The 21,712-nt window shown below is 35.8% G+C and overlaps 1 protein-coding gene across 1 annotated transcript in view; it reads right to left on the bottom strand.

The window, feature by feature from the left end:
- CLGN (calmegin) overlaps positions 1–21,712 on the bottom strand; it is a 48,720-nt gene that overhangs the window by 14,406 nt on the left and 12,602 nt on the right. The window contains exons 2-8 of the mRNA XM_002916131.4: positions 19,783–19,935; positions 17,669–17,742; positions 16,945–17,003; positions 13,769–13,910; positions 10,046–10,127; positions 8,420–8,612; positions 5,343–5,532 (exon numbers count right to left, since the gene is read on the bottom strand). Coding sequence (XP_002916177.2) covers positions 5,343–5,532; positions 8,420–8,612; positions 10,046–10,127; positions 13,769–13,910; positions 16,945–17,003; positions 17,669–17,742; positions 19,783–19,926 — 884 coding nt within the window. The 5' untranslated portion in view covers positions 19,927–19,935. The remainder of the gene's footprint in view (positions 1–5,342; positions 5,533–8,419; positions 8,613–10,045; positions 10,128–13,768; positions 13,911–16,944; positions 17,004–17,668; positions 17,743–19,782; positions 19,936–21,712) is intronic.

The following is a 21,712-nucleotide window of genomic DNA, read 5'->3' as shown; positions in this document are numbered from 1 at the left end:
TAAAATACACGAAGGAAAAACTAACAGAACTCAGAGGAGTTACGGACAAATCCATCATCATTAAGATTTTAATACTCTTCTCTCAGTGAGAGAACAGACTGAAAACCCATAAGTTTATAGAAGCTTTCAACCACAGTGATGTAATTGACATTTGTAAATTTTCTGACAACAGAATTAAAAGATGGGTGTCAAAACGAAAATTGTATCTGGGAAATCCACAAATAATTGCCACCAAAGCAACACATTTAAAAACACATGGATCATGGGGCGCCTGGGTGGCTCAGTCGTTAAGCATCTGCCCTCGGCTCAGGGCGTGATCCCAGAGTGCTGGGATAGAGCCCCACATCGGGCTCCTCTGATGGGAGCCTGCTTCTTCCTCTCCCGCTCCCCCTGCCTGTGTTCCCTCTCTCGCTGGCTGTCTCTCTCTCTGTCAAATAAATAAATAAAATCTTTAAAAATAAATAAATAAAAATAAAAACACATGGATCAAAGAAAAAATAACTAATCACTAATTAAAAAACATGAATTGAATGTTCTTCCAAATGACATATATTTGTAAAACATAGTTAAAGCAGTGTTTAGAGAAAATTTACAGCTACTTCTATCAGAAGAGATTTTCTAACTTAATAAGCCCGAAAAAAAGAAGCAATAATTTGCTTCAAAGTAAGAAGAAGGAAGTAAATAACAAAATTTTAAAAATGTCAATAGAAGAGAAAAACTAAAACAAAAGCCAGTTCTTGAAAAAGATCAATAAAATTGATAAACCTCAGGGCGCCTGGGTGGCTCAGTTGGTTAAGGGGCTGCCTTCCACTCAAATCATGATCCCAGGGTCCTGAGATTGAGCCCATGTCAGGCTCCCTGCTCAATGGGGTGTCTCCTTCTCCCTCTCCCTCTGCCGCTCCCCCTAATTGTGCTCTCTTGCTCCCTCTCCCTCTCTCTCAAATAAATAAAATCTTTAAAAAAATTTTTTTATTGATAAACCTCTAGTTAGACACATCAAAAAAACACAAATTACCATATTAGAAATGAAAGAGGAGTCATCAGTACAGATCATTACAGACATTAGTGATGACAAGAGGTGTTGGAACAATTAGACATCTGTATCTTGATTTAGATCTCACACTACATACAATTAACTTAGAACAGAGTTTTAGTCAAAATTATTTGTCTAGGAAAAAAGCACAAATCTTTATGACATTCATTTTGGCAAAGATTTCTTAGGTAAGACACTAAAATCATGAATCATCAAAGAAAAATATCAACAAACTGGACTTCATAAAAATTTAAAAACTCTGTTCTCTATTAAGAAAATCAGGACAATCGCCAGAGTGAGAGGAAATATCTGCATGCTACATATCTGTCTTAGTTGACTATTGCTGCATAACCCCAAAATTTAGGGGCTTAAAATACTGTTTACTATGTAGTTTCTGAATCAGGGGATCCCTTGCTGGGTCCTCTGCTCAGGGTCTCTGACAGGCTGGAATCAAGGAATGGGCCAGGATTACAGTCATCTCGGACTGAGGCAGGCAGCTTCTGAAATAGTTCCCGATGATTCCTGCCTCCTGGTACTCATGCCCATGTATGCTCCCCTCTCCTTGAGTGTGGGTCGGATTTAAGAACTCGCTACTAATGAAAGGAAATCACTGATGGGATGTTACTTCCAAGATTAAATTATAAGAGACCATATATTAGTTCCTGAAATGCTGTAACCCAAGTACCACAAACTACAGCCTTACAATGACAGAACTCTGGAGACTAGAAGTCAAAGTTTTGATAGGGCCCTGTTCTCTCTGAAGGCTCTAGGGAAGGATCCTTCTCTGCTTCTCCTTCACTTCTCGTGGTACTGGCAATACTTGGCATTCCCTGGCTTGTAGATGCATCACTTCAATTTCTGTCTTAGTTGTCACATGGCGTTCTCCCTGTGTGTATCTGTCCAAATGTCCCTCTTCTTCTAAGAACAACAGTCACATTGGATATAGGGCCCACCCTAATTCAGTATGACCTCATCTTAACTTGATTACATTTGCAAAGACCCTGATTCCAAATAAAGTCATAATCATAGGTTCTGGGTAGATTTGTGGAGGACACTGTTAACGTGGTAAGGACTGTGACTTCCATCTTCTCTGCACTCTCTCTTCCCTCACTTTCTCCTCCTTGAAGAGAGCCTACTATATTGTGGGCTACTCTCTGGAGAGGCCTAGATTGCAAGGAACCAAGAGAGGACTCTGGCCGACATCCAGCAAGGAACTGAGGCTCTCAGTCCAACGATGACAATTCAGTCCCTTGAGAAGGGGAACCCTGCCAAAACCCACCTGCATGGGACTGAATGTGGATTCTCTCCCAATTGAGCCTTTGGATGACTAGTCTCAGCTGACATCGTAACTGCAGCCTGTGACAAACCCAGAACCAGGAGACCCAGCTGAGCTGTTCTCAGATTCCTGGATCACAGAAGCTGTGATATAATGTTTTAAGCTGCTAGGTTTTGGGGTAATTTGTTACATAGCAATAGATAACTAATACCTGTATCCTGAATATAAAGAGTTTCCATAACTCAATATAAAAAATAACCCAATTAAAAAAGTTGAGAAGATACTTGATCAAAGAAATGATTGAATGGGAAGTGAGTGAAAATTTGCTCAACATGATTAATTATCAGGGAAATGCAAATTAAAACTACATTAGATATCACTACAAACCTGAATAGCCAAAGAAAAACAAAAACAAAAAACAGATAGTATCAAAAGATCAAAAGGTAAAAACTCTAGTTATAAAATAAATAAGTCCTGGGGATGTAATGTACAGCATGGTGACTACAGTTAATAATACTGTATTGTATGTTTGAAAGTTGCTAAGAGAGTAGACCTTAAAAGTTCCCATCATACACATGCACACACATACACACACAAATTTGTAACTGTGTGGTAATGGATGTTAATTACACTTAATGTGCTAATCATTTTGCAATTTACACACATATCAAGACATGTTGTACACCTAAATTAATACAATGTTATATGTCAAATATATCTCAATAAAAAAGATAATACCAAATGCTATAAATGTATAAGATCTATAACTCTTAAGTGTGAATGCAAAATGGTATAACCCTTTGGAAAAGTTTGACAGTTTCTTAGAAATTCAAACATATACTTACTGTATAATCCAGCAATCCCACTCCTAGGTATTTACCCAGGAAAAAGAAAAATTATGTTCACACAAATCCCTGTCCACAAGTGTTTATAACAGTTTTATTCAAAATTGCCCCAACTGGAAACAACCAAAATTTCCATCAATGTGTAACTAGATAAACAAATTATGATGAATCCCTATAAATCCCTAAAACAAAACTAACCACTGATAAACACAAAAATATGGATAAATTTCAAAAAGTATTATTCTAAATGAAAGAAACCAGAAACAAAAGCTATATACCGCATGATTCCATTTTATATGATATTCTGGAAAAGGAAAAGCTCTAAAAGACAAAAAATCAGATCGGTGGTTACAGGGGATAAGGGTGGGAGAAACTGATTACAAAGGACGTGAGGGACCTTTTTGGGATGATGGAAATATTCCATATCATGACTGTGGCAGTAGTTACATCACTGTGTATGTCTGTCAATACTCATAGAGCTGTATATCTAAAATAAATGAATTAGCCTATATGAAAATTATACTTTGATAAATCTGACAAAAAACACACAAAGAGAATCCAACAAATATAAAAAGGACAATATTTGCTGACCAGGTGGACTGCAAGGTTAGTCGAATATTAAAAATCAATCAATATAATACACCATGCTAAGAAAATAAGAGAGAAAACCCACATGGTCATCTCAACAGATGCACAAAAGTACTTTACAAAATCCAACACCCAATCATGGAAAAAAACAAAGCTCTTTAGTAAACTGAGAACAGAAGTTTTAAAAATCATACACTGTGGGGCGCCTGGGTGGCTCAGTCGGTTAAGCATCCAACTCTGGATTTTGGCTCAGGTCAGGATCTCAGGGTTGTGAGATCGAGCCCTGCATCACGCTCCATGCTGGGTGTGGGGCCTGCTTAAGATTCTCTCTCTACCTCTCCCTCGGCCCCTCCCCAGCCCTCTAGAAAATAAATAAATAAAAACCAAAATCATACTTAGTATTTATACCTTTGTATACTAAGGTATAATACCTATATAATACCTTCATATTATACCTTAGTATTTATACCTTTATGACCAGACAGGGTTAGCCTGTGTGACAAACAGAATGCAGCTGAAGTGATGAAGTGATGACATGTCACTTCTGAGGTTAGATTACAAAAGATGCCACGATTTCTGTGGTTGTGCTCTCTCCCTCTCTGTGGCCACTCCCTCTGGGGGAGCTAGCCACCATGCCAGGACCGCACAGAAGGAGAGGCCCAAGCGGCAAGGCACCGACACTTCCTGACAGCAGCCACATAAGCCGCTGAGAAAGGGAAGCAGGTGCTCCAGCAACCAGGGTCAAACCTTCCGATGATGCCCGACTCCAACCGCAGGAGACAGCCTGAGCCAGAGCCAGTCAGCCAGCTGCTCTCAGCTTCCTGCCTCCTAGAACGGGGTGAGTTAGGGTGAGCGGACAGGTATCTCTCACCAGCTGAACTCATAGCTATGGGAACTCAGGAACTGAATACATTTCTTTTAAGGAAAACACTCATAATCCTATAGCATGAAAACAACACAAATACTCCGCTACGCAATCTAGTATGAGTGGATCCTATATAGCTTTATAAGACGTCAAATAAGTGGCTATTTTAAGCCCAATAATCATTAACTGAAAAGACTAACTATATAAAATACGCACACACATATATGATAAAGATCAAACCGGGAGTTAAAATTCAAGTGTTGGTGTTTTAGATTCATGGAACTTCCCCCACACATACACACATACGCAGCACTGGAAACATAAAAAAGATACTGAAAAAGGCATGAAAATTAAAAAATTAATTAAAATGAAAATTTAGATAATTAAAAGGCAAGGATATACAAAATCGATTTTTTTGGAGGGGAGGGGCAAAGAGAGAGGGAGAGACAGAATCTTAAGCAGGCTCCATGCCCAGAGCAGAGTTGGACTTGGGGCTCAATCTCACAACCCTGAGATCATGATCTGCGGCGAAATCTAGATTCGGACCCTAACTGACTGAGCCACCCACGTGTCCCTACAAAATCTATTGAGAAAAGTATTTCACCCATAATAGTCAAAATAAGTAATTTTAATATTTAAAAGAGTATGCTTCACTGGTTGTAAACTTCACTTGTATGGAATATCGCATTACTGAATTCCACCAACTAATGCTTTGCTACCGAATTCTTCACTTACCAGTCTTCTGGCTTGACAGCAGAAGGATCAGGGATTTTTGCTCTTTCATCCCATTCATCCGGCTTTTTATCATTGGGATCTTCAATTTCTTTGGGAGGATTGATAGGAGGAACCACATCTTCTAGTAGGCTTCCTTGGTTTACAACTATTTGATCAATTAATACTTCAAATGTGTCATCTGGATTCATCACTAAAGACCAATTTAAATATATTACACTTATCATAATGACTGACATTTTAAAGATAATCTTCCAAATAAGAAAACTACCCTAAATTTCATGGGTAAATTTTTTTGTCAACCAGAAATCGAGGAATTACAATGTATTAAATCAAAGTATGTTAAGATAACTAGGTATAATGTTGTCTAAAACCAAATACAAAATTCTGTCTTAAGTAATAAAAATAATTTAATGAAATGCCCCATTATTTCTCAAATAAAGAACATCCAATAGCTAACTCAGTTTGGGACTCTCACAATCAGCCAGCTTCACTTTTTTATAATTATAGAATGCAATCCAATCTTCTTCAGTATTTCAAAATAACTTTTTGAAACTATCTCAAACTTCAAAAGTTCCAAGTGCACTAAAAAGAAATTTTTTCATGAACCACTTGAGAGTAAGTTACTGACTTCACACACATCATCCCTGTATGTTTTAATGTCTATTTCCTACAAACGAGGACATTGCCCTACATAACCCCAATCTAGTCACCAAAATCAGGGAATTCACATTGATACATTACTATCATTTCCTAGAAAATTTCATTGACATTTCAAATTCAATGAGTCATACACTGTAGTGTAAAATATCTTAAGGATGATTGAAAATATTCAAGCTTACACTTAACGTCTGTTGGGAGGTGAATTCTAGCTCTCTAAAAGTACGCAAGCCCAAAGTCTCATAATGAACCCCCTTTTCCATTGTGATGACAAAATAAAAGTTCTCTCTTCCTTCTGTAAACTTGGGGGGTGGGGTCACTGGATACATTTTATATCTTTGCAAAGAATGGTAGAAGAAAATAGATGCCTAACACTTGCTTTCAGTAAGCTAAGGAAGTAGGAGCTGCCAATGAATGTCAAGATCACCCTGACTTAGTAAGTGGGCTACCACTTTCTGAAGAAATAGTTCTGAAGCAAGAACAATCTCCAGAGGTTTCAGTCACAACAATACCAAGTTACTTATGTCAATATCAAATACTACAATTTATACTGATAACTCAAATAATGCAAACACTCAATATTTTCTCCCTTCTCTTTTCCTTCATGTTTCCTCCTCTATTACAGCTGAGATTATAAAACTATACTACTACCCAAAGGAAAAGTCAAGATTTAAGTAGAGCTAAGAGTAAGATCTTAATGTAAAAAAAGTACTAGATTCTTCCTGATTCCAAAAAAAGGCATTTCTCAAGAAAAATCTTGAAAAAAATGTGAATTTTGCAACTGAAATTTTTAAAAATTAGTTAAAACAAAAAAGCACGTAACAAATACTCACATGTGAAAAGATATCTTTGTCTAAAACTGAATCAAATATTTTAAGTGAATTTACAGTAAAAGGCATTGGATTATAGAGCCTTTTAAGGTACTCTGTAAGGTTCTTAGAACATCTACAAAATGATGTTATAAAGATATAATAGTATTACAGAAAATTTTTTTAAAAATCATTCAATAATCCTAGTAAAACAAAGATTTTGTGTGTAGTAGTAAGAAAGCAAATGTTTACGAGTCAGACTTGAATTTCGATTCTAGTCCTACCAGTTATTTTATTTCCTAGAGCAAGTTACTTAACCCAAGTTAAGGTAAAATAGAGAGAAACAGCTCACCTCACATGATGGTTCTAAACAAAGTACCTAGCACAGAGCATGGCATGTATCAGGTTTTCTAGTCTTTCTAGAACTCTGCATAATTTGTCTAATGGCCACCACGGTGATGCACCTCCACTTTGAATCTCATTTCTTTTGACATTTTAACATTATAAGCATTTTCCCCTGTTGCTGAACACTTCCATAGGCATCATTCCTACTGTAACATTCGGGTTGCTTTAAGTTTACAGTATATTTTTACACATAGCTCATTTTCTTTCTTCCGGATTATTTTCTTTAGATAAATTCTTGAAAATGGAATTGTGGTTTCAAAACACATAAACTTATGGTCTTTGATATATTACACCAAGTTGCTTTTCACCAAGTTTGTACAAAGTCTAATGAAATTCATTCGTCCTGTTCTAGTTATAATTTCTCATTATCTCTATAGTCTATGTTCCCCAAAACACCCAGTTCTGTTTTCTAATTTCAAAAAAAGCTCTTTACTATCAATGCTGACATTAAAAATAAAATCGGTCATTGCCTTGGCAGACTTAACGTTTCTTCAGTTGAGGTCTTTGGATAGGAAACTGAAGTACCTTAGTCCTAGATAGAGTTGGCCTGTCAGGTCCAGACACGCTGCGATTTTAAATAATCACGGACACATCAAAGCTCCGTAACCACACGTACTTGGGAAGAGGAGAAACAATCCCTTGTTATGTTACTCCCACTCAATGTCTATGGAACCTCCTATTTACTAAAGTAAAGCTAAATATGTTAATGAAGTGGTTGCTCAATACTTTCTCTTTCAAAGTTTAAATATGTGCCACAACGACCATGAGGTAGGATCTAACAACAATCACAATGGCCTGGGAAGTCCAAGCTTCTGAGCTTGGCATCAAGGACTTCTTCCTCTTTAATCTTATTTTCCAGTTTCCTAATCTTACAGCACCACTAATGTCATAGCACCTAAAATATCCTTCTCTCCTCCTATTTTCCATGATCTAGCCACACTTCAAAACTAGTTAATATATAATCTCCTTTCCTAAGTTTTCTCTGAGTCTCCAAACTGGAAGGAATATTGCTTTTGAACTCATACCTCATCTGCACCTCTCATATGGCACTTTACTTTCTACCTGCACTACACGCATTATAATTATCCTGAAAAGATAAGCTCCTTAAAAGCAGGATCCATGTTTGTTTCTCCCAAAGCACCTGCCATGAAAATATCAGTAGTCAGTAAATATTTTTGAATTAATGAATCAATTAAAAGGATATACCAAGGGTATAAAGATGAGTCTTCCTGTCTGTAAAGAACTTTTTAATGTCTACATCTGGAGGTTTGGCATGTTTCTCTTCAAAAACTCCAGTTTTAGGATGTTTATGTCTGAAGATAAAATGAAGTTTATAATCTTCTCCACATTTATCTGGTCCAAACATAATGGTATACGATGTTTTATCATAAAAGTTTTCCTTCAAAGAGAGATGTGCTGGGATTAGTCCAGAATTAGAGTATTTAATGAATTTTTCTATTCTATCCAATTGGGTAGAGGTTATAAAAATGTATTAAATGCTAAATCACCAAAGAATTATTTGACACAAGCGACAATAAAGGAAGCGGAAAAAAGAAAATTTTTATTTCAAAAAAAGATTCCTAAAAAAATGCACATGCTACTTCCTTCCTAAAAATGTAGGAGAGAAGCAGAAACCACCCTACCAAAGTCATAAGCAGCTTTAATTACTTTATGTAAATCTGTATTATTAATATTTTGTTAAGAAAATTAAGCATAGAGAAAGCATACTTATGACTTTAAGACTACAATGTGATTCCTCATTCAAGAAGACAGCGGAAAATGACCTTCTTGAGCACAGAGTGAAGAGAGATTCAGACACAAAAATAGACACAGAGACATGCTCCCTGTTTTACTACTAGTAATTTCTCTTTATTTGGCACGGCCTATTAGTTAAAAGCATGGGATCTGTTGTCAGATACCGGGGTTCAAATCCTACCACTGCCACTTAAACAGCTGTATGTGGCTCTGAGTAAATTTCTTAGCCTTGCTGTAGTCCCCTTTCATTACCTTTTAATATGAAAATAATAACAGCACCTACCTTATAAGGTTTCTCTGAGGATTAACTGAGTTAATCAGATAAAGAAGTTAGAAAAACACCTAGCATTTAATTTTATTATGTCATTATTACCTTTGAATGATGGTCACCTTATGACACCCAAAACCAGAGCTTCAACATACACTACAACGGGCCTCCCCTTTAACTAATCCTAATAATAGTAACAGGAATCCTTCAGTCCATGTTTCACAGCCTATGCACGGCCATGCATTTGGACAAATATCTCACTGATGTCTCATTTATCTTATGTCTGTTAAATACAGAAGCCTGGACCCAGCCCCCAGTAGGAGAATGTTACAAGAAATGTCTTCAACCTGATACACTCGCTTCATTCTCAAAACATTTTTACCCCCATTATTTTTTGTGGACTGCCAACCCCTAAACTGGCCCACCTTTTTTATGTGGTTCTTTGGCTGTTTCGTTTTACTGCTTTGCTCTGTTATTTTACTTCTCCGAACAAACTTCCAATTCTTAATTTGTAAAGAAAGTAACTCTAAACTGATCTTTCGATGACATTTATAAGCACCATGTTATTTTTTTACTTATAGACGTGGCAAACTTTATTATGTTGCTAAAGATTACAAAACTGATGCCATCAAGGAACACAGTTGTTAGGAAACTTGAAGGCATGCTCTGCGAGCTATACAAACTCACGCTGGTTAAAGATTCTTAGGGTTCTTTTTGATTTCAGCTGAAAATAAAAATTTCAGTTTTCTCAATTACTCCTTAAAAACATTAACTTTAATACGGTTTTCTTAAACATTAAAATATCATACCAGATTCAAACCATCAGTGTCTGCTAGGAGTTTAATGTATGCACCTCCACAATCAATACCATCTTGAAAATTTACTTCATATCTAAATGAAGGGAAAAAGAATCATACTGCTGATAAATAAAAAATTACTAATTGCTCTTCAAAATCGAATATATTACTCTCAATTCATTTACACATAAATGTTTTACATCACCAGAAAGCTCTTACGAAAGCATACGCACAACGTGTAGGGAAGAGGCAGAAATGCTTGTTCTATGCACATCCTTAAAACACTAAAAATAGAATGATTATAATCAACTACAGAAAAGCCAACCAACTTGCTGAAATAATTTTTTTCCATCAAAACTGCTGAAATAAGGATAAGATACTTTAAAACTATAGCAGGAAACTTCAAATTCAGATAAGGTATACAACATACATATTTCTTTATAAACTACAAAATGAAGATTATAAGGACCATAGCTACAGCAACAGATTTCTAAGAAACTGCGGGTAGATCTTAGATAGATCCAGTTCACTAATTTGTATTTTAACTCAACTATTCCTAAACCATATTAATTAACTTGTACACTTAATTAAATACCTCTAGCCAAAGAGATTTCATCATCCCAATCAATAACCTGGAGTATTTCACACCTTAACAGCCAGGAAATACAGAAACACAACAGAAAGAGTGAACTGACGTGAGAGGCTTTTCATGGATTTGCAACGCTGTGTCATTTTCAGCAAAAGATTTTGTTGTTGTTTTTGTTTTTTTAAAGGAAATAGTCTTGTTTAGGCAATAGATACAGACATATCAAGCAGTATTTAGGAGGAATTTTTGGTAAATTATTGAATTACATGTGAAATAATCAATGAAATAGCCCTCAGAGAGAAAAACAGTAAAAACCAAAACGGTTGTGATTCGGTTTGATGAATTACAGGAAAACGAGATGAAAACTAGAGAAACAACAGGAGTTTTAAAATGATTCTTAAAAAAAAAAAAAAAAAACTTCAGTGATACAAAAGTAAAAACAAGAGAAAAATAGCAGACAAAACTCTGACAGTTTGAACCTAATTAGTGTATATATTTTGCACTGAAAAGGACAAAGGAAATACAGTAAAATTTTAAGTGATTGTCTGAGTTGCCAGATTATGGTGATCTTCCCCCTACTCTCTACTCTGCTTTGTTTCTCAAGATGTCTACAACGGTGGTTACCATCATGTATTCTGGAGCCAGAGAGACCTGAGATTTATTCTTGATTCTGCCACTTACTCTAGTGACACGTGGGGTAAAGCCACATTATTCAAGCTCGAGGACCACAAAGGATTGTGATGCTTAAATAATACCATGCATAGCAATGGGCAGATGCCCAAAATGTTAATTCTGTTATGATCAAAAGAAAGCGTTTGCTCATTTTCATTTTTTAAATAAAGGACAGTTTGTTTTCCTCAAAGCCTTGTCACTATTTTTAAGCAGTAGGTGACAAATTTTTCCTCATGGAACATGTTTTTATAGACTATAAAGTAAAAGAAAGGGTGCACAGCATGAATTAAAGGTAAATATTATTTTAGGTAAAATAAAATAAAAAGATAGTTTTATTATAGGTGATATAAGGACAAAGGGTTCTGTGAAAAGGTAAGAACTGAAAAAAAATGTTGTAAACTGTCTCCATAAATATGAACATAGCTTTATGGTTGTAATATGCCTAGACCCAATCATTATGTCTATTTCTTACACTGCAGACTTCCAGAGTTTTCAAATCATGAACTTGTGCCTAGTGTAAACAATTTGTAGTGGATTAGAGATCAGTGAAATGTGTGTCCTATAGCTCGACTGCTGCTATTCCTTTGTCACAGGAAAAACGAGGACGTGTAAGAGTATGTGGCAACCCTATTTTCTGAGAGTATCATTCCCTACGTGGTCCTACGAAGTAGTAATTATCATTACAGGGGAAAATTCTGTGGTCAAATATGTCTGGAGGACACAATACTGAAGTTAAAAACAGGTTTTTGCATGTAGAACTTCCTTCTCTAAGTCTTTAATGGGCAAGCAAATATGCTTCCTTATGTCTACAGTTAGGATATTCTTTGTTTCTAAAACTTACAGGACCACATAATGCGTAGTAATATGTACACCATTTGGGAAAAGCAGCTTTAGAGTAAAGTTATATTATGAATCCATTGTATTTATTGTAGTTAATATAAAATTTCTTTATCCCATTTCATTTTATCAATATTAAGAGAAGACACTCACTCTCCTTCTTTGAGCTGTTTTTAAGCATATCAAAGACTGCTATTCAATTCCTCTTGGCCCCCCTTTTCTTTTTTTCAGGACATAATTTCACAATTACTTAATAATTCTTCTAGAATTATTATCCAATCTTTGCTTCTATCTTTTGCTTACTTCCCTAGCAGTGACTTATACCTTCTGAAAATACTAAATTTGATTCATTTAACTCTGAAAATATTACACTTTCTATTATTTTTCTTTACTCTTTCATTTAAGCCACAAAAGGTCAAAATAGAAAGTGATATTCTATTCAACTAAGTTTCAACAGAATAATAGGATTACTTTCAAACTTTCAAGAAAAAAGAAAAGCCAAACCCTGAATAATGACAAATGATATCAAGCTCAAATATTAGTTCCAATAAGTACTTGTAAAAATATTTTTAATTTAAAATAATAGCCACATACTCTGACATTATTTAAAACTTTATATTTATTGACGTGACAGTGCAACTAAGCCAAAGCGGAACAAGTGAGAAATGAAGCCAATTACACCAAATGCCATATTATTTTAAATCTCTAAAACACAAAAATGGCATTTTAGCTATCCTATGTAGGAACATGTTTAACATGTTAACAAAAAACCTGAAGGGCTTCTAGAGTGATATACTTCACAGTTAATATTTGTGTTGTCATTAAATTTGGACAGCCAAATCTTCTAACATAAAGGATAAAATAACATTTACGCATTTCCTTTTGTTTTGAATTTGAATTTTATCAGCTTTGTAATTATATTTGTATATATCTATCTTGTTTTATATCCAATTTATGTAGGTGAATCTTGAAGAATTTATACCTGATTCTGTGACAGTATACATGTAAGCAACATTGTAATAAAACTAGTTTATGGTATGCCGTGGGTGAGGGGAGGGAAGGATTGTCTGTGAAAACATGTGCCCTTTGATGGAATGAACACTGGGGGTTATATGCAACTGCTGAATCACTAAATTACCTCTGGCACTACTAATATACTATATGTTAATTAAATTGAATTTACATTTTAAAAAATTAAAAAAATAAAAGGTGGAAAGACACTGATCTATATATGCATATCCTTTTTAAAATAAATGTTTCCTTTGAATCTTATACCTGGTTTAACAGCAACATTTATGGTTTTACTCTGAATATATTGAAGTTAATATCCTCAGAGCAAGTAATTTTAAGAAAAGAGTTAAAATAAAAATGGTTATTTTAGTATGTATTTTATAGTCTATGGTGGCAGAATTTTTTATATTACAGTATATATTATATAATTTTTAAATCAACCTGGCTTTCCCTCAAGATCTCAGAGTGTCTGGTACACACATGCATTGTATATTTAAGTAAGTGAAACTGAAAAGGAAATCTGGATTTTTATGCCCATTTTATACCCATTACAACTATATTCAGAAGCCAAATTATACAAAACTAATACAAATTTCAGAAAAAGTACTGAAAAACATAATAAAACTTACTGAACGATCAAGGGTTTATCGGCAAAAATGAAGGGCTTTGCTAATACAGCAGCTATTGCGTGATGCTTTGCTCTAGATTTCAGTACCAGGCCTCTATCACCAGGCACTCGGTTTTCTTTCAATTCTTCTATTTCCCATCTTCCTAAAATATAAAACAAACTAATTAAACTAAAACCCAAAACACTGACTTACTAATTATTTACCAGCAGTGACCAATAAGACTTTTTCATGACGGATTATTTGGGAAAAAGAAAACAAAATTTTAAATCAATGCACAGAAATCAGTTGCATTTCTATACACCAATGAGACAGAAGAAAGAGAAATTAAGAAGTAGATCCCATTTACAACTGCACCCAAAACCATAAGATACCTAGGAATAAACCTAACCAAAGAGGCAAAGGATCTGTACTCAGAAAACTACAGAACACTCATGAAGGAAACTTAGGAACACACAAAGAAATGGAAAAAGTTCCACGCTCATGGATTGGAAGAACAAATATTGTTAAAATGTCTATGCTATCTAGAGCAATCTATACAGTCAATGCAATCCCTATCAAAATACCGTCAACTTTTTTCACAGAGCTGGGACAAATAATCCTAAAATTTGTATGGAACCACAAAAGACCCGAATAGCCAAAGGAATGTTGAAAAAGAAACCAAAGCTGGTGGCATCACAATTCCGGTCTTCAAGCTCTATTACAAAGCTGTAATCATCAAGACAGTATGGTACTGGCACAAAAACAGACACATAGATCAATGGAATGGAATAGAGAACCCAGAAATGAACCCTCAACTCTATGGTCAACTAATCTTGGACAAAGCAGGAAAGAATATCCAGTGGAATAAAAGACAGTCTCTTCAACAAATGATGTTGGGGAAATTGCACAGTCACATGCAGAAGAATGAAACTGGACCATTTCCCTACAACACACACAAAACAGACTCAGAATGGATGAAAGACCTAAATCTGACACAGGAATCCATCAAAGTCCTAGAGGAGAACACAGGCAGCAAACTCTGTGACCTCAGCCACACCAACTTCTTGCTAGACACATCTCCAAAGGCAAGGGAAATAAAGGCAAAAATGAACTATTGGGACTTCATCCAAATAAAAAGGTTCTGCACAACAAAGGAAACATTCGACAAAACCAAAAGACAACCGACAGAATAGGAGAAGATATTTGCAAATGATGTATCAGATAAAGGGCTAGTATCCAAAATCTATAAAGAACTTGTCAAACTCAACACCCAAAGAACAAATCACCCAATCAAGAAATGGGCAGAAGATGAGACATTTCTCCAAAGGCAGCATCCAAATGGCCAACAGACACATGAAAAAGTGCTCCACATCACTTGGCATCAGGGATAAATACAAATCAAAACCACAATGAGATACCACCTCACACCAGTCAGAAGGGCTAAAATTAACAAGTCAGGAAACAACAGATGTTGGTGAGGATGTGGAGAAAGGGGAACCCTCCTGAACTGGTTGGTGGGAATGCAAGCTGGTGGAGCCACTCTGGAAAACAGTAAGGAGGTTCCTCAAAAAGTTGAAAATAGAGCTACCCCACAACCCAGCAATTGCACTACTGGGTACTGACCCCAAAGATAAAAATGTAGTGATCTGAAGGGACACCTGCACCCCAATGTTCATAGCAGCAATGTCCACAATAGCCAAACTATGGAAAGAGCCCAGATGTCCATCAACAGGTGAATGGATAAAGAAGATGTACATGTGTACCACAAAATGGAGTACTACTCAGCCATCAAAAATGAAATCTTGCCATTTGCAACAATGTGGATGGAACTAGAGGGTATTATGCTAAGTGAAATAAGTCAATCAGAGAAAGACAATTATTATATGATCTCACTCATATGTGGAATTGAAGAAACAAGGCAGAGGATCATAGGGAAGAGAGGAAAAATAAGACAAAATCAGAGAGGGAGACAAACCTTAAGAGACTCTTAATCATAGGAAACAAACTGAGGGTTGCTGGAGGGGAAGGGGGTTGAGGGATGGGGTAACTGGGTGATAGACACTGGGGGGGGTATGTGTTGTAATGAGCACTGGGTATTATAGAGGACTGATGAGTCATAGACCTGTATCCCTAAAACAAATAATACATGATATGTTAATTAACTAAACTCAAATTTTTTTAAAAAGGTTGATTTGGGGAAAACAAAAAAAATTTTAAAATAAGAAATAATATCTGCAACTGTATGCATGGCCGCCTTTGTTTTCTCCTATCCAGGAATGGTTTCATTTTCTTAGCTAAAACTGGATTGTACTTCTCTGACTTTTCAATCAATGAAATTATAAAAGGAAGACATGCAGGTACAATCTTCATCTCACACTAAATGAACTAGGAAAGGGAAGGAGACAGCTGACACCCATTTTCCTCATGTTACAGCCTGTTGGAGTCTGCGTGTGAGGTCACATCCTCATGGGTAAGAAGTCCTCTGAGAGAGGGAATTTCCACGATCAGTCACCTTGAGAAAAGGCTGATCTTGCTTTAGGGTACAACCAAAGAGGAGGTTGATTTTAGACAAGGAGGAGGAAGAAATTCTTTCGTCATATTCCGAAAAAGACCCTTGCATATAGGACATTTCTCTCTATGGCTAAGCCTGAAGATAATCCCAGCAGAGACCCAGTGATAATGGATGTAAGGCCTGGAGATGTGGGGTCCAGCAGTACCCACATATCTTGTAGCTTCATAAATGACGCCGCTCTGCACTGGTGAAGAGAATCTTGCCCTCAGCTACAACTTGATGTAGATGTGCCCGTGCTCGAGATGAAACAACAGAGAACAGCAGGAGCTGGAGAAACACTGCTGCTGGACATGCAGTGACTACCGCGGGGGAGTGAAAATTCAACTCTTCTGAGTTAGGAAACCAGATGGCGGCTTAAGCATGGATCACCCAGGGACTTCCGGAAGTATCAAAAGGAGACAAAAGACTGAACGTTCTGTTGTGAAGCATGATGGGGCCCCAGACCCCAAATAGTGTACATATATATTATTAGAAATATAGAAATAATCTTAAAATATAATGGAATATATATTACATATATAGTTATATATAAATAGAATAGAAATATATAATAGAAACATAATCTCAAAAGCTAGTGAACTCTGGGTCATTCTAGTTTTAATGAGTATTTAAATAAATATTTTACCATCATATATGGAAATATCTGAATCTGTATCATCTTTCTTTGCTTTTGATAAGACCCACCTGTAAATAAAGATAAAAGCAAATACATATCATTAAAAATAAAACCAGCAATTTATAGACACAATGCATATTAGAAATACAACAAAACATCACTCAACAGTAACTTCTCATTAAAAAATAAATGCTTAGAGGCTAAATAAAAATGCCCATATAGAATCTTGCAAGGCTAGGGTTAAATCATATTTGGAATCCACAATTTATTAGTTGTATGATCTTATATAAGATATACTAAGCCTCAGTTTCCTCACCTGTAAAATGGAGATAAAGATAGTACTTACCTACCTACTTTGGACAGTGTCTAGTATATAATAATCAATAAATAGTAACATTTATTTTTTTTACCAATATTTAGGATGGAACAGTAGTTTGAATTTGTCATCTGAAATCAGATTAATAATATCTGTCTTTAGGAATGAAGAAATTTTATAAATTTTTACTTTATATTCATAATTCATTTGTATTATTTTCTTTGTATAAATGAGTAACTCTTCAAGTTAAATATTTCTATCAATAACAAAAATGCGTCAAGGTACTGGTTCACAACGCCAAAATAAAGTACTTTAACATTTTTTATAGTTTTGTAGTAGAGGCAATTTTCATAGGCCAATAACCAATAACTTTAAAAAAGCTAATTAAATCAAAGAAAACATCTCTTGAATACTCACCCAGCCAACCTTCCACTATCAAAAGTTTCTGTAAAATATACTTCTCCTATAGGTTGAGGTGTCTTATATTTAATCTAGAAAATAGATTTTTTAAAATCTGAAGTTATTCATCTTTGCAAATATTTTAATTAAATAATCTCAGTAGTTAAGAACGCAGTATGTAATGCACATATAAGTAAAAAACATAAAAGGTGACATGGCCTCAAAATTTTGTATCCTAGTGCAGTAAGATATAACAGAGCATCAGAGATATAATGCCAGGAAAAAAATGCTGTAAGTGCAAACAGAGAATACACTGATTCCTTCTAACACAGGAGGGATGGGGAAAATTCTATTAGAGAAGGCCTCACGACATGGCCTTGAAAGGATCCTAACAGGTGACAATATTTGAGAATACAAATCATTAGAAATAGAGGAAATACCATGATCCAACACATGTAAGATGAAAAATGTAGCAAGCAGGTAGACTAGTTTAAAATTAACTCTTAAATTTCACTGTTACATGATAGAGGATGAGGATACCATTTTGAGAGATTAGGAACCCAAAGAAGAAAACGATTCAATAGAGAAAGCACTGCAAAGCAATTATCTGCAAAGCACGGTTTCAAGGGCCCTGTAAGTGTTAGCTGCTGTGATGATAATGGTATGGGTGGTGGTGATACGGTGGTTCTTTTAATCCGCGTAAGACTTCTATGAGCAAAATTTTATTACTGCACCCATGGTACATCCACTGTCACACAGTTAGATAGTTATAGGACATGATAGGAGCTCAGGCTGTCTGGCTCCAAAGCTTATACACTTAACTGCTGTGCTATACAGAACAAACCAACAGAACAATTCATTGACATATTTGATTCAAAAGATAATTTGAACTGAGATGAATGAATAAATTTTGCCTAAAGTAACAGATCAATTTGGGCCCTTACTGTATCACTCTCTGTGATTTTACCTGTGTGATTATGAGATTTCTTTTCTCAGTCTTTAGGGAAAAGGATGCAGAAGTATTTTTCTATTCACTGTCTCCACCCCAACCCGATAGTACAGTTCCTGTCTCTTGAAGGGGTGTGAAAATCAATAATCAAACACAATTCCACATAATTACTGAAAGGTCAAGATTCCATTCCTATCATTTTTTCAAATATCACCAAATGCAGATAAAGTGGTAGGTATCTCCCAACTCCTCTGAAGTATTAACCTCCAATGACCCTTGTAGGAGCTGTACCCTAAGTCAATCATCAGCACTTTGATTGCTTCCTTCTGTAGATTGCATAAGTAGGTTTTAAACGAAATGTCCTTGTGGAGTTTAAAATTTAACAAGAGAAAGAATATTTAGCTTAAACTGCTAAACAACACTTTCCTTCGCAAATAAAAAACTCTCAAAGTAAGTGAGGCGAAGCCTGTAAAAGCTATATGCTATGGTCCTCAGCCCTTTAAGCAGCTGCTAGCACGATACCATTGATGCACTCTTACCATCAAAAAGATCTCTGAAAAAAATTCTACTTGTCCCAATAGTATCTATGAATATTCCTCAATGTACATTCTTCTGGATTGTCAGGATGTACAAAAATCTTTGCAAGGTTTTTCAGACTCCTGTTAGTCACCCCCCCAAACCACATCTTAACAATGCTGAGCCACAAACACAGGTGAGCCTTATTAAAGGCCTACCTCATGATCACTTCCCTTTCCAATTCATCCTCCTCGTGAGCATTTCCTTTCCGCAGAGAAATAAGGAAAACGACTTCCTATACTTGTAGGAGAACTGCAAATTATACTACCTTATCTCCTATCTGAAGAGGGCTGGCAACGTCAGAAGTAAGACTGAAAACTTTCTCTTAGATAGAAGTCCACCAATCCCTCAGCAGTGACAAACTCCTGTGCTGATAGCAAACTCCTTCCCCATATTTTCTTTGTAATAAAATGGTGCTAGGTACAATGCATACATTTCCGTTATACACGGGCACTCTAAAACATAGCAAGAAATCGTTGGGAAAAAACAGTGTTTTCCTATTTGTTTAGAAAATGAATACTCTTAGAACCGAAATGAATCTTAAGAGGTCACTCTCCTTTGCATCCTGTCAAGGAATAGCTTACAACTCATTTCTCAATAACCTTACCCCTGAGGAGAGTTCACTTTCATTCACATCAATCTCTTCTGAATTTTCATCAAAGTCTTCCATCTCAACACCATCATCCATAAATTCTGCATTAACTGAGGTGAACAGAAGACCCAAACATAGCCAAAAGCTTTGGAAATGCATACTGGTTACCTGTGAAGTTAAAAGTTATCAGTGAAAATGAAAGTTGTGAAAAATATGTAAGTACACTTACAAAGAAATGATTTTTCTTTAATACCGCCTTTAGGGTAGCTTTTAAAACAAATCATTTACAAAATTACTTAAATTATACTTCGAACAAATAAAAACACAAACTTCAAATCCCACAGGACACATATTCTAGAGCTACCCACCTGAGTCTAAAAACAAAGAGCCAAGGGGCAACTGGGTGGCTCAGTCGGTTAAGCGGCGGTGAGGTCCTGGTCTCAGAGTCCTGAGATCCAGTCCCACCTAGGGCTCTGCTCAGCAAAGAGTCTGCTTGTTCCTCTCTCTCCCTCCCCTCTGCCCTTCCTGTGCGCATGCACGCACTCGCACTCTCACTCCCTCTCCCTCTCTCAAATAAATAAATAAATAAATAAATAAATAAATAAATAAATAAAATCTTTTAAAAAACAAAGAGCCAAGCATTTAAACTTAAAGATATAAACAATAGTGATTATGAAACTCAAATAATATGTGTAAATAAATAAATAAATAAATAAAATCTTTTATAAAACAAAGAGCCAAGCATTTAAACTTAAACAATAGTGATTATGAAACTCAAATAATATGTGCATCCCCAGGTCATGATCCCAGGCTCTTGGGATCGAGGCCCGCATTGGGCTCCCTGCTCAGTGGGGAGCCTGCTTCTCCCTCTCCTTCTGGCTTGTGCTCTCTCTCACTGTCTCTGTCTCTCTCTCAAATAAATACAATCTTTAAAAAAAATATGTGGACCCCTTTAAAAGAAATAAGGATCATGAATCTCAAATGTTTGTTTTTTTATTACAATGTTGCTTAAGTATATACAAACATACAACCAGAGTTTCGTAATTACGAAGCCAAAGCACACTTACATATAAACACCAAAAAAAACTAAAGAAAAATAATTTTATTACAATTCAATGTGACAGTCTTTTCATGAACCAAATCACAGGTAAAGAACAATCAGAACTGCAATCAGGTGCACTAAGATGGATAATGTTCTTTTACATATAATGTAATACTTTGATAACTCAATAATCTAACCATTTCTCTATTTAAATCCTGCAAAATGTCCATTCCTTATTATAGCATCACTTGAGCAGAAACCAAATATAATTTGGCTGCTCTTGGGAGAAATATATGATTTGTATAATTACGCCTTGCTCTACTCCCATTAACATGTTAAAATTCAAGTTTTATTGTTTGGTGCCAATGGCCTTTTAAACACAAAGTAGGGGCGCCTGGGTGGCACAGTGGTTAAGCGTCTGCCTTCGGCTCAGGGCGTGATCCCGGCATCACGGGATCGAGCCCCACATCAGGCTCCTCCGCTATGAGCCTGCTTCTTCCTCTCCCACTCCCCCTGCTTTGTGTTCCTTCTCTCACTGGCTGTCTCTATCTCTGTCAAATAAATAAATAAAATCTTTAAAAAAAATAAATAAACACAAAGTAACGCAGACACTGAAAGAGTGTGCCAGTCCTTGGTTATAAGGTGGGCAGGTGGTCCACATGATCTATAGTACAGTCCTATCACTTTTTTTTCCAGCTACCATCAACATGAAAAATTTTTTAAAAAAGTAAATTCTTAGAACTCTTAGATCTTCCAGAAAATATCCATAGATTCTACATGGGTCTGCTTAAGAAACACTGGCTTTATGAGATAAGCAATTTACATCGACCAGAATGGCTATAATCAAAAAAAGACAATAACAAGTGCTGAGAGGATGTAAAGAAATTGGAACCTTTTTTTTTT

This window comes from Ailuropoda melanoleuca, chromosome 5, assembly GCF_002007445.2.
Source record: "Ailuropoda melanoleuca isolate Jingjing chromosome 5, ASM200744v2, whole genome shotgun sequence".
NCBI lineage: Eukaryota > Metazoa > Chordata > Mammalia > Carnivora > Ursidae > Ailuropoda > Ailuropoda melanoleuca.
The sequence above is the reverse complement of the archived record's forward strand: the minus strand, read 5'-3'. Positions and strand labels throughout refer to the sequence as shown.